The sequence below is a fragment of the Anopheles arabiensis genome, chromosome X (assembly GCF_016920715.1).
Source record: "Anopheles arabiensis isolate DONGOLA chromosome X, AaraD3, whole genome shotgun sequence".
NCBI classification, from domain to species: domain Eukaryota; kingdom Metazoa; phylum Arthropoda; class Insecta; order Diptera; family Culicidae; genus Anopheles; species Anopheles arabiensis.
In genome coordinates this window covers 8,633,170-8,647,500 of record NC_053519.1, presented here as the reverse complement: position 1 = coordinate 8,647,500, position 14,331 = coordinate 8,633,170, and the positions used below count along the sequence as shown (strand labels likewise).

The 14,331-nt window shown below is 45.4% G+C and overlaps 2 protein-coding genes across 5 annotated transcripts in view; both read right to left on the bottom strand.

Annotated features, from left to right (window-relative positions):
* The window catches only part of LOC120906701 (neuropeptide Y receptor type 2), an 83,367-nt gene extending 77,044 nt beyond the window's left edge, over nucleotides 1-6,323 (bottom strand). For all 3 annotated transcript variants that reach the window (XM_040318568.1, XM_040318570.1, XM_040318572.1), the window contains exon 1: nucleotides 5,749-6,323. The gene's annotated coding sequence lies outside the window, so the exon portion shown is untranslated. The remainder of the gene's footprint in view (nucleotides 1-5,748) is intronic.
* A 5,578-nt stretch (nucleotides 6,324-11,901) lies between these two features.
* Nucleotides 11,902-14,331, bottom strand: part of LOC120906810 (E3 ubiquitin-protein ligase Ubr3) — a 48,602-nt gene continuing 46,172 nt past the window's right edge. For both annotated transcript variants that reach the window (XM_040318836.1, XM_040318837.1), the window contains exons 7-10: nucleotides 13,553-14,235; nucleotides 13,339-13,470; nucleotides 13,126-13,265; nucleotides 11,902-13,050 (exon numbers count right to left, since the gene is read on the bottom strand). In XM_040318836.1, coding sequence (XP_040174770.1) covers nucleotides 12,933-13,050; nucleotides 13,126-13,265; nucleotides 13,339-13,470; nucleotides 13,553-14,235 — 1,073 coding nt within the window. In that variant the 3' untranslated portion in view covers nucleotides 11,902-12,932. The remainder of the gene's footprint in view (nucleotides 13,051-13,125; nucleotides 13,266-13,338; nucleotides 13,471-13,552; nucleotides 14,236-14,331) is intronic.

Here is a 14,331-nt window from a genome sequence, read left to right as displayed (position 1 = left end):
ATTAATCGATGGACTGCAAAGCCCTCTCGAGTCAAATTGTGTGCACAATTTACAACAGATAACGCACAGAACATTTATATTTTTGTTCTAGCCGTGCAAGAGCCTGAGTAGATCCGGGCCACCATACAATGCTAGCGTATTCTAGAAGTGGTCTGATTAGTGCGCAGTTCAGTGTCTTGAAACATACAGGATCATGAAGATCGCGCGTTTATGATGATGACCAAACCAAGTATACTCCTAGATGCTTGACACAGTACACTCTTTCGAGGTTCTGAGACGGTGTAAGCGTATAATTAAACAGAGGTGGAATTTTTGAGCGGCTGAAAATGAGATGGTTGGTACATTTATCGATGCGGACGTTTAGTGCGTTACGCCTGTACCGGGAGACACAGCCAGTCTGGGTAGTCGAAGATGGTCCTCTGGCTCACGGTTTTGACGATAGATTTTGACATCATCTGCCCAATCTGACTGCGAATGATCGACCATATAAATACGATTTCATTCACATTGACATTGACAGCACGTTTTTCAAATCTTTTATAAGAACAAAATTGAAAATTAAAACCCAAAATAAAAAAGATTGATTAATCCTGGGGCCTTTCAAAGCCTACCTTTGGAGTAGAAAATCTATCAAGAATAGTGATGCGTGCTTTTCATAAGAATTTATAATAAAAGATACAGTCAAAGGATACATAATGATTGAATTGAACATTACGAAAGATGTTGAAACACACAGAATCTTCATCGTATGGGCACTACCAATTTAAAAAGGGTAGTTTCGGCTAAAACTAAAGAACTGGAAAAGAATATTGTGCTCAAGATTATTAGAGGGCGCAACAGCTAAGGGGCCCTTTTCCCTTTTAAGATCACAGGCTGAAATTTCAACCTATCAGCTGTTTGCATTGTATAGCAGTTTTCGAGCAGCTATCAAGGTGGGTATAATATACAGGTGGGCTTATCCCAAGGTGTATGGTATTTTTATCGCTTCTGCATGGGTGAAATAGTGGCAGACATCTGTCAATCTCTGCATACAAATTTCCAAAGTGTATGCAGACCGCATGGTCTCATAGCCTGTTTTCTTAGAACCAAATTTGAACGTCACTTTTTGTCCTGTCAAACTCTTTTGGGGGTGAACACTTTTGCTCAAACAGGCTTTCTGGTAACATGATGAATACATAAAACACTCTTAAAATTTGGATTCTATTTATTAAAAGTTTTTGAAACACGTGAAACACTGTTTGTTTCAATAAAACATCTTGGATGAGGAGACCAATGTCTGCTACGTCTGCTACCAACCAATATAGGACGAAACCACCTGGTCTTCATACACTTTGATTGCAGATTTCACCACCTCAATGCACCATGGGATGAATGAAAAATACGACCTTATTTTTTACATTTTTCGAGCAGGTACTCGAATATAATTCTAGCTTTGAGCCCGAAATAATCTAGGCTATTTCATGTGCGATTGAATTTTGTGTTTGGTTTTGTATGGAGTGTTGACACGATTTCAACCGCCAACTGTCAAACTCCATCTTAAAAAGCTTACTAGTATCGTGAAAGGCTCCAATGTCAGTCATTGCCTGTGCGAATGTAATGAGTATTCATTTTATGGCTACGATGGGACCATATCCATATAGGAAATTTGAAATGAAGCTTGACATGTTAACAGGCATGGATGCACGACAACTTCAATCGGGAAAATAAATAGTCGCGTGAAAGTATAATTAAATTTATTACATATTTAGGTAGAGGGACCCATGTACTTGGATCTTCTTCTTCTTCTATTTAGCGTAACGTCCTACGCGGATATGCCGGTCAATAATACAGGCTTTTGAGACTTAATTCATTACCACGTAGCCGGATTGTCAATCCTTGCTACGAGGGGACGACTGTCCATTCTAGGAATTGAACCCATGACGGACATGTTATTGAGTGGTTCGAGTTGACGACTGTACCACGGGACCGCCCCCGGTACTTGGATGTACAAGTTTGTTTTATACAAACTTTCGGGGCAGATTTCGAGTATAAGATGTCAAAAATTGATAAAAATTCAATATTTAAGCGGATAAAAAAGAAAAAAAGCGTTGAAACCCTGATAAAAATACATGAAATAAATTCTGTATAAGAGGGTATTATTGGCCTCCGGTAAAAATTAGATTAAAATAGAACAAAAACAAAACTAACAAACAAAATGATTGGCAGAACAAATAGCAAGAGATACCGGTGCCAAAACAAGGACCCATACATTGAGATTGCAATTGGGCTTAACTGCTATTTAGCAAACTCACCCATACACACGCCTCGCGTAGAGATACATTAGGCGAGAAAAGGAAACAATAACAGCATCTAAATGAAAAGCTAATTGCGCCCCGGCAGCTCGGAAGGCGGAAGATCCTTTTCCGGGTACCGTTGCCTTGCGATTGCTTTTGCGGGTCTGTCGCCACCGGGCTGGTGGGAGATAATAAAATGGCCCGCCACCCCCATCACTAGTAGCAACAAACTGATAGGTTGTCCTTTTCTTTTTTTCTGTTTACTCTTGATGGGGACAATTTTCTTTTCAACGATAATCACGAACTGCGAGCGCTTGCAAATAGAATTTTCAAATTTCCTCACCGCACCCGAGTTTTTTTCGAGTACGGAATGTAATCATTTCTCGATTACCGCACCGAGCAGATCCGTACGGGAAAGATGCCTCTGGTAAAAACATAAACACACACACACACACACACACACACACACATATATATATTCACCGCAACAAACAGAAGCTCCGTCCAGCCCGTTCGGTGATGGTCGCCTGGCAAAGTGTGCCCGATCGATTGTTTGTACTGAATGTTTGCAAGTTCCAACCGTTGCTGCGGCTGCTGCTGCTGCTGCTAATCAACAAGATTGCGAGCAAACAAACACATAAAAAGAAATCCCTTCATGCCGTTTTTTTTTTTTTTTGTTTGCCCCTCCACCCAAAGCTCAGGTCGAATTGTGCTGCTGTTGTCGTTTCGCTTTGATTTTGTTGCTGCTGCTGCTGCTGTGTTATTGCAATTTAGCTATTTATTGCTAACCGACGTGCAGCAGGGCAGGCCGACACGTTTCCGATTTCTGGCCAATTCGTCGGTTCAGACGAACCCGGGGGTTCGCCGGTACGAACGCATGCGAAATTAGTAACCCATGGCAAAAAAAAGGCGCCACACACCCGTAGTTAAATTATCGACACACACACACACACACACACACACACACACACACATCTGCACGATAGTAATCAATTTGTTGGCTATGCTGATTCTCCCTCTCTCTCTCTCTCTCTCCCGTCTCTCGTTCACATCCTTCTTCTGTATTTGCTAAAAATTGGACCTCGTTTGAAATGTGAAACCGAACAATCCCGTGCTAACTTCGGGCTGCTAAGAAGTTTTTGCATCTTCTATCGCCTCCCTCCCGCCCGCACGTGCTTCTCCCTCGGTCCCCCTTTTAAATCGACATTGCAAAATATATATATCAGAAGAAAAAAATCCCCACAAATGGATGGAAACACCTCCAGCAGGCTTTGCCAAACGATGCAACATTCGTTATTGGCGAGGGCCCGGATCACGTTTCGCTGCCGTGTGTTTGATTTGGAGTTTTGATTTGGAGACTTTCGAGCCGGGGCTTTCGACCCGATTTCCAAGCAACCTGCAGCGTGCAGTGGCACCGGAGGCTTTCGGATTGTTGATCGGATTGACTGCTTCTGCTGACAAATGTGTATTCTAGGCAAGCGACCGTGTTATTTCCGTATTTGTTTGGGTTTTTGTGTCGCTGTTTCTGCCTGCTTTGCGACAGGCACGCGCAAAATATTCAAAACACACACCCAATCTCGGCCGGATTGGTTAGTTTGTTGTTGTTGTTTTTTTTTTTTAATATATATTTATATTGCCGAATGTAAGGTGTAAGGCGACGAAACTCACACAAATAAAAACCCAAAAAACCTCCCTCAAAAACGTTTTAGTGCCCAAATTGATTCTTCCTAATTTGGGGGGGGGGGGGGGGGAGCGCGGTAGACGAGTGTGGGGGAAGTAGCATCCTTTTTTGTTGCTGTGTTGCCTATTTGCAGTTTCCATTTCGCTTCGATGCCGTGCTTCGCCCGGAACCATTTTAGAGCGGGAAGAAAAACAACAACCCTTTCCACTCGTAGTGTGTGGGATGGGTGGAGGGGGGGGGAGGTTTAGTCAACGTTCGGCAATGCCGGCTAGCCTTAATGTAATAAGATTTCTTTTGGGCTGGAAAGCAAAACCCAAAAAAAAGGCCGAAAAACTTCTCACCGGCTACAAAACCGGTTCAAACATCAAACGAAACGATGCCGCGATTCCGTCAGCGCGCAAACACACAACAGCGCACACAGCTGTACGTTTTTATACGCGCGCTGTACCGCACACCACACGTACACAGTGCGCTGCTCTGAAAGTGAAAGCATAAAATCATCACATTTCAAACGTGAGGATTCGCGAATAAAAACACATCACCACTATCCTCCCTCCGGCTGGCTCTCTAGCTCGGTTTAAGCCCATGTTTGTCGAAAGATTCATTGAAGGAATTGCTTTTCCATTCGCTGTGTGTGTATGTGTGTTTTTGTCTGTCTGTCTGCGACTGCCAATGCTTCTTATCAAAACGCGACTGTTTGCGCGGAACGAAAAGGGCACTTATCCCTTATCTTGCAGGTTGACGAACAAAATGTAAAAAAAATTCTACCGACAAGAGATTCTCTCTAAATATACACCACACCACACACACACACAGAAGAGAATTAATTTTCTACTTCTTCTTAAGCAACTTTTATGCACAAAACAACACGAGAGGAAGGGATGAGATCATGTGACACAATGTTTATTTTGCAAACATAAATAGGAATATTTTTGTTCAGTTGTTTTCAGGATTTGATACCGAGCCGGATTGGGTTTTTTTGTTAGAACCTTGCACGCTACCACCGGGACCACCTGTGCTCCGCTCGGAAGGGTCGTTGGTTCTCCATTTAAATAACAACAGAGCATCAAGCCTGATCACTCGCCAAAACGTGTTGTTACTATATTCCACAGCTTGCATGTAATGCATCGAAAATGGTGGCCATTTCCAACTCCAAAAAAAAAAAACAAATACAAAAAAACAGACAAAAGGCATAGCTTATAGCTCGCCACTTAGAGATCCGATGACTTCAAAACCAGTCTGGCTCGATTGAGCGGCGGATGAATCTAATGTTGCAAGTGATTGAAGTTTGTTTTGGATATGGGGGAGCAGAGTGCGCCTGGGGGGGGGGGGGGGGGGGAGCGCAATGATCACGGTTCGGCTTGCTAACACTGACCCCCCGCGCTCGTGTATTGTGCAGCGCCTGGCGTGCCCGAGAGTGGGCAATCGAAGCAAACAGAATGCTTTTATCGATAAAGTTGAAATCGATAGCAGTGCACGAATGAGAATGGGGTCCAAAGGGATGAAAACGATTTTTATGTTTTTTGGTTTGACACTCAAAGGAAACACATATTATTCGCAAATGGACGCGCGAATAGACAGCACTTTTGTTGCGTTATTAATGCACTCGAAGGGTTTTTTTTTTTGTTGCGTTGCCTTTCATGATGGACAACAGTGTTGCTCAATGGGAAAGCATATCAATTGGGCAACAGGCAACAGTGCCATGTTCGGAACAAAGTAGCAGGGCATTAAATAATTAATTTACGCTTAATAATTAACTGTAAACCACCGCTGTTGGTGGACACACCTACCTACCTGCACGTAAACTTGAGACGAATGTTCAGGCGTTCAACCTTTGCGTTGTTCACTTTTGATTGGTTGCTAGAGTGAGGGTTTTTGGCTGACAATTTTCCGTACTTCAATGTTCACTTTGTCCAAAAACAAACAAAAAATAAACAATAAAAACATCCCACAAACTGTGACAAAAAATGATCGCTGTTGCTTTCACATGTTTTCGAATTTCGCGTAAAATTTCACAACTTCCGGTAGCACTACCGCGCGTCTACTTGGTGTCACTCGCACACACACACACACACACACACACCAAATACTCAAAACATATCAATCATTCCTCTCATTTCTGAAACTGACACACGGCACACACTGGTGAAGGCTCGATCGTCCCGTGCTCTGCCCAGTGGTGTGCGCGTTGATCGGTGTGAACCGTTTCCGCTGCGATTCGATCGCCGCTGGCGGGGCGCGAAACAACAAAACACACAGAGCCAGACACACCAAGTGACCAGGGGAGAAGTACTCGCACGCGGCCGCACTGCTCAGCTGTTCGACAACAACTGGCGAAGCTTCGGGCTGCAGCTGTTAGGAGCCGTTTAATCGTGGCCGTGCTATCACACTACCCGCTGCCGGCTAGCAGGCAGCTAGCCAGTGTGCCAATGTGCCTGCTCGAAAGCTGCGCCACGTTCGTGCCCGGTTCGGCTGTCGTTCGGGGCGATAAAGCTCGTGTGCCGGTTGTGCTGTTTTCCTTTTTTTTTTGTTGCTTTCCTCACGTTGGTTTCGGAAAATTCACTATGGGAGCGTTGATGGTGGTTGGTTCATTTTGCGATGGGTTTAAGCACTTGAGGATTACATTCATTTTTCATATAAATTTAAATGGTTTTCTTATTTACATACAAAGAGCTGCTATAGAGTAGGTCTTTAGCATGGTGTTTCAAAATAAATTTAAACATATCGGGAAAATTCCTCAGAATCACTTTGCTATGCTATGGCAGCACACATTTCCTTCGAGGTTCCATGGTGGACCAACCGACACTGAACGTTCGGCATCATCTACCCGCTCTGGGGGCGTGCACGGTGTAAGTGGAAGAGAGAGGGAAAGTAAAAGCTTTCGCCACGATAACGCACACCCGAACGCAAGGGAAGCAAACATTACCTTTCCTGCCCGCACGCACGCAGCAACGCATATGATCCATCGCAATAAACACACGATTATCGGGAGCTCGGCTCAGTTCTATAAGAGGCAGTGAAGAGGGGGTGGGGGGGGAGTGGTTGTGGCTCGGAGCAAAGGGAGGATGGTTAACTTATGACTTGTTTTTGTGTTTGCCACAGTGACAGCACAGGAGGTTCTGGTTAATCACACAAATGGGTGTATTAATTTCACGCATAGAGGGAATGTATTTGGGAAGACGTTCCAATTATGGATGCAATAGGTTCCATATCGATGTGCGGATTGGCATTGCAGTGGAAACTAATTTTTGCGTGAACTTTTTGGAATTATTTTCCAGTAATTGTGCTTTAAACTTTGCTCTAAATATCGTTGCATGTTTCGGTTTCAGTTAAGCTACAAGTTCTTATTGCGGCTATTCGAAAGCAAAAGATTGGCTCTAGCAGCAAGAATATCTCACCGATAAAGTTAAAATAGACTCATTGAAAAGAAAGAATTATCAAACGAATTGTTTAAAAAAGATCCTAAGTTATCCAAATCCAGCAGTTGATGCTAATTCGAAGGTATTTTAATTCTGGGTTCCATGCCTATTTGTAGCTTATCTGATGCCTATTTGACGTCTAACTGATGGCAATTCAAGGAACATGCAAAACGATACTTAATTAATGCTATTTGGATACCAATTCAGTGCAAGTTTGATGCCATTTTGCTTCGTTTTCTATGTTCGCAGCTGACTTAAGTAGTTGCGCTAACTAGTAATCTTGAAAACTTAACTTTTTTGGGTGTTTTGTTACGTGCTTCACGGATGTAGACTAAAGTATGCTTGGGTTCAAAAATCTTTCGAAATGTTCCATTCTTCTCCGATCAAAATTTCATACGAAAGGGACTCGTTGCTTTTATCAATAGACTTGGTGCTTCAAAGAATTGCCTGTTAAGGCAGGGCTAGACTGTTTGCGTTTGCTGTACTGAGCTGGAAGAGAAAACCCTGGTCGAATACAACAATTTGACGGTAGCTTTGTTATGATGCCATACTTCTGAGAAATGCAACAAGCACATAACACAAAGTTAATCATGAGTGTCCTTGCTCGGGAGACAAACAAGACGAGATAGATACCATCGGATACCCGTTGTGGCATCATGCATCTGAATGAATCTTTAAAGTGATGCAATGAGTCTGAAACTCGGTTGGAAAGATTCACAAATGACAAAGATGCATCATTCTCGAATGATTTTAAAAGAGGTTCATACATCTCGAAAGATTCACAAATCTCCGAGGATTCAAAATCGCCAAAGTTTCATAAAGCTTGAACTTCTTCTTATTCTTCTTCTTGGCGTAACAACCTACGTGGTCATGCCAGCCTATACAGGCTTCCGAGACTTCTTGGAAAGTATCACGCAGCCGGATAGTTTGTTTTGCTGCGGGGAGACGGTCTATGCGAGGCCTCAACGGGCATGTTGCAGGATTCTTTGGAAATGTATAATTCTTAATGGATCACCATGAATGGGGTGCAGTGCAAGGTGAGAGTATCGTACTTAACGTCGGAATCGTTCGAATCTCACAGGTCCGAGACAAGGTTAGGGACTCTCATGTCAGCTCTTCAACATCTGCTCTTCAACATCGACATCGTCGGCAGGACAACAGCGAAGGTGTGTAAGGCGTACACTCAAAGCGCCAAACGCGAAGCAGCAAAAATTGGGTTGAGAATCAATGCGACGAAGACGAAGTCTCAGACCAGCTGGGAGGCAGTGTAATAGTTGACCTCAATCTCCAATCTCGAAGTGGTAGAGGGTGGCTTTGCTTTCTTGGGACGGTCGTTACTTTGGACAATGACATCAACAGCGAAGTCGTGCATATTATCGAATCGTGCATATTATGGGCCTCACCGACTGCTGAGATCCAGAAGACTTCGAGCCCGCACGAAATGTGATCCACCTGGTGGTCCTCTACGCACATGAATCTTGGACCATCCGAGTGGAGGGTGCAAACTCTTTGGGCGTGTTTGAGCGACGGATCCTCCGGATCATCTTTGGTGGTGTGTTGAAGCATGGAGCGTGGAGGAGAAGGATGACCCGAGCATCCTGACAGTGGCAAAGGCTGGCAAGATACGATGGCTGGAGCATGTTATGAGGAGGACGGACTCATGCCTCACCAAGATCCCCAGTCCGGCATAAAGCGCAGGAGAGCACAAGGATCTCGATGACCAGATCAGGTGAAGTGAGGGGACCGAGCATCCTGGAGACTAATTGTTGACCGAGGTTGACCGAATCTTATGGTTTCATGAATCTTTGGAGTTCCGTTTATTTTTAGAGATTCATGAATCCTTGTAGATTCTTCAATCTTCACAGATTTTTAAATCTAGGGAGATTTGATTCGAAATTCGAACCACTCATCGCTGAAAATTCATACGAATGAATCTCAACGAATGATTCAAGAAACCCAACACTCTAATCTTTACGGATGTTAGAGTTTAACATTTTTAATTGCTCAGATTTATGTTTTAGATTTTAAAGGGTCAAATTTCAAATTTTTTTTTCAAAACAATAAAAAAAAGTTATGCCGGCCCCAGTTGCAGTTATTTTTCATCTTCAAGCTTACAGAAAACCAATCCTTGCACTTTGTAGGAACCGAATGAAGCGGAACGTCGGGTACGTCTTGATTCCTAGACACAACAAGCATCTAGTTTCGCTTGAGTAGCTCCATTTCCAACAAGATCCGGGTTCTTTTCAAATAAGCGCAGCACGGATCACACCACACATCGTACCGGGTGGTTTCTTCCGCCCTGTTTACCGGTGATGGTGAATGAATTGAGGAATGTTCCTAGATTTACCACACAAGACAGAACGTGGGTCGGCCATACACTCCCAGCCACACAGCACTGGGATTAAAGCAACGGGGGGGGGGGGGGAGCATGTTTGTCCCCCACCCAATCAATATTACATTTCGTTCTGGGAAATTAATATTGAAACAAGCACGCGCACCCACTCAGGGGCTAAGTTAAATATGGGTAAGAAAGCGATAATCATCGTTCATCACTGACATGTGATATTATCGGCCACCGGGTGCGGGAAGAAACTGCAGAAAAAGTATTCAGGGATAAGGTGCAATCAACAACCAGCATGTGTAGGGAAGGATATATTCCGTTTCGGATGATAAAAAGTGATTGAAGGAGTGAAAAAAAAAACACACACACACATGAACACAGAGCCACGTATGGAGCATCCGGATTTTCTTGACGATGCATACAATCTTACATTTATCTAGCATATTACAACACTACCCCTCTTTCAATATACACATTTCGCAGGGATTATACACAATAGCGGGCGGGGTAATAATAATAATAATAATAATAAAATAATAATCATAAAAAAACAGTGGTAGGAGGGCACAGGGGGTTAGAGAGTATATAAACGAAATTCTCATAATTGTAACCGTAAACAATAATAAACCGCAACGTAAGTAACCTAAGAGTAATTGTGTCGCATAAAGTATGCATAAAGCAGGAGCAGCGGCGCACGTGTGTAACGCGCTTGGAGGATGGGGGTAGCTGACGTATCGTCACACCTCCGGGAGGAGACACACACACATGCACGCACGCACCCGCACTGCTCCTTATCTCATCCTGATTCTTAATGAACGAAACAAACCAAAAATAATATAATAAACAACACACCCGAAAACAACGAATCAACGAATTTCGATTCGTACAAAAACTTGCGAGTAGCATCACTTACAGGGTAACTTACAAGTAAGATGTGGGGGAGCGGGGGCATTATGATGAGGGTTATCGGGGATCCTTACAAGCATTTCTAGACCATCCCCCCTCCCCCCCCCCTCCCATCCCAAGACTATCTACCAATAATTCGTTAACCAGGCTAAATTTTCGCTCGCTGCACATCGTTAAATTTCATATTCTAATACATTTATTTCCCCTCCCCCCCCCCCGCTCCTTTTCCTCTCATGCGCCGTATTTTTTCCGGCTGCGACAACACTAAACAACATGTGTGCGGGCGGGAGCGCGCCCGGTTTGTGTCTCTTTCACATTTTGAGTGTTTTTGTTTTTCTTTTTTATTTGCGCGCGCCTTGCACGCTTTGGAAGTGCAAAAACAGTAACGACACGCACACATATATTCATTCGCGCACACACACACATTCAAACAGCCAGAGACACACACACACACATCACAATAGTAGACCAATTAGGACAGGAGGGGTGGGGTGTGTATAGGGGAAGGATTTTAATTGAGTCCAGAAAAGCTGTTTCATTCCAAACCGTCACAAGAACTCGCGTTTTATCGCTCTTCTCTTTCTTTGACGCTTTCTCTCTCTCTCTCTCTCTCTCTCTCTCTCTCTCTCTCTCCTCTCTCTTTCTCTGAGTATAAGATGCTTTAAACTTCACGGAAAAGAATTCAATAATGTATCTAGCGCTACAGTGTGTGTACCGTAATAGAGCAGCATACTAAAATACACGTAGAACTCTAGTACAACACACACCCACCCACACGAGTATGGGGATGGAGTGGCTAGGGGGTGTTGATATCATCCATTGTTCCTCTTCCTCTTCTTCCTCTTCTGCGTTCTAAGTCTCGTTTGCTCCTACCGCATTACCGTGCACCCTCCCGAGCCCCGATAAGCGTACCGCGAATGCTCGCGTAAGTATTAACGCACTCTCACATTCTCCTTTTCCATTTCCTGCGTACTGCTGCCATTCGCTTCATGAACCACTTCCTAACCTAACCACAATGCACACGCCTTTTTGTTTTCGTTTGTGTAATAGTACACAACACTATCTAAATGGTACATATAGAGTGGTTTTATATATATATATATATATATATATATATATATATATATATATATATATATATATATATATATATATATATATATATATATATATATATGTATATATATGCATTTATATATGCTCCTACATAAATATGAATGTGTGTATGCAGAGCCTCGGTTGACTGGTCGAACGGCGAGAAACTAATCATGCAAAACGTGGTTGATTTCCAGTTCCCTTTTTTGTTTTGCTTTCATTTTGCAAACCTTTCGAAAGCAGCGCTGCGCTGCGACAACCCAAAATCAAATAACAAACATATATTGTTTGTCCGTGTGTGTGTGTGTGTGTGTGTGTGTGGGTGTGAGAAAAGGATAAGTGGGTCGCGGCCGGAGCAACGACTTAATAATGCGCTTTTTTGGTAGGGTTGGATTGGGGTGCAACTGAAGCAGGAGACAAACATAAATCGCAACAAGACAATGCGACACACACACACACACACACACACACACACACACACACACACACACACACACACACACACACACAAACACGCGCGCGCGCGCGCGCGAAAAGGAGTATATATATATCACAATTTCGTCACACAATGCTACCAATTTTGATGTTTACGCTTTAACGGTCACAAAACGGGGAGTTTTGCCTTTCCTACATCGTCACCTTAATCTCTATCGATCGTTCTCTCTATCTCTCTCTCTCTCTCTCTCTCTTTGCACTGTACGTACTGAGTACTTGTGTGTGTGTGTGTATCCCCCCTGGGCCGGTGGCGGATGTTTGGACGCAAAGGAAGGGAAGTGCGTGGTGTGCGAGTATGTGCAGACCGAGAGCCTGCGTCCTGGATGGGGAGTGGAAGGTTGAAACAGCGATGGGGACACACGGGACAACACACCTCGATGAGCAGCGTCGCGATCACTCACACACAGTGTCCGCGTCGCCCCTCGGACCTATGCGTTTTCGTTTTTGTTTGCCGTGCCATGGCAAACGCTGAACAAAACCCTTGCTGTAGTTGTAGAAAAATATCACAAAACGTACATACACATACACACAGACACGCATACACTCAAACACACACACACACGCACGCGCGGATCGATCGCTGGCTCTAATTGCGCCTTTCGCCCCACAGTGCGCGTACGTGGCCGTGTGACTCCTTTGCGATCGCAACTTGTCCTGTGTCCTGTCCCCGGTACGCCTTCCCGGGCTGCAGATGTCTGTTTATGTGTGCGCTGTGTTTTTTTTTACAGCGAATCCCGATGCCACACCCAGTTGTGCTTGGTGTGGGCGAACCGGTGCGACAGCCACTGCGATTCGAGCAGATTGAACCGATCCTCGCTAAGATACAGTGGTTTGCCGCGCCTAAAATCAAATTCAGAGCAAAGTAGCGAAGCATTAGCAAAACCGGGCGTTCCAACGCACACAGGGCAGACTTACTTCAAATCACGATCCTCCTCGTCGTAGTCGTCCAGGTAGAGCGAACCCCACAGGCACGCCCGGTGGCCCCGAATGACGATGATGTAGGTCGAGGTGATCACGAGAAAGATGCCCGTCCCGCCGCCGCAGCTAATGGAGTGCTGAAATGAGAGAGCAAAGGAATGGGAGTGAGAATACCTGTGCCGATGGGCCTTCAATCCCTCGATTGCTTACCCGCACTGCCTCGCAGTAGTCCCGCACCTTGCAGCACGACTGCTTGATGCACACGATCGTGCCGCACAGCAGACAGATGGAGCTTTCCTTCGGCACGTTCTGACACTTCTGGCACGGTTGCTCGTGATAGTACTGTTTGCGGGGGAAAGAAAAGGCAAAGAATTAGCAACACCGAAACCCACATGCAAAGACCCACACACCCCCACCCACTTACCGTAAACAGCCGCTCGTATTCGCGGGGCAGCCCGAGCAGCTTCGGCTGGCGCCAGTCGATGTGCTGCTGGACGATCAGCGACCGGGTCGACTCGTAGGTCGGGCGCAGGTTGCGCAGCTGGTCGCACCAGTTCTTCGGCAGGGCCAGCTCGGTCCCGGGCAGGAAGCAGAGCGCCCTGCTCGCGTTAAACTTGTCCCAGTCCATCGAGACGGTCACCAGCTCGAGGAAGTAAACGAGCCGGGCGAACTCGAGCTGCGGCCCAGCAATGTCCGGTATCTCCGCCCGGTAGATGTGGTGCCGGAGCAGGGCAGCGACGCGCAAAAACGGCAGACATAGCCGCTGCAGCCGCTTCTCGTACACGTCCAGGTTGAGGCGCTTCGCGGTGCCACCGCCACTGGTCGACTCGTAACCGCCACCGTCGCCCTCGCCACCGAACTCGCCCATCAGCACGCTGTCGCTGCGGATGTGCCGGCAGCGGTCTAGCTGGCTGAGCACGAACGCCATCGCGACGCCGATGTGCGGGACACCCCGCTCGCGCACCACCGCCGGCGGCGGCTGGGCGGTCGGCCCGTACCGCCCCAGTATCTCGTCGCACTCCTCCTCCGTCAGATGGGTGCAGAGCTGCAGGACGATCTGGTAGTACAGCAGGTTGTACGTCACCTTCACGATACAGGTAAAGTAAGCTAAAAGAGAAAGAGAGAAATAGAGAGTGTAAGAATGTGGCATGAAATGGGGCGAGGAGCAGCACACCTTTCTTCCTCCGCCTTACTAGTGATGGG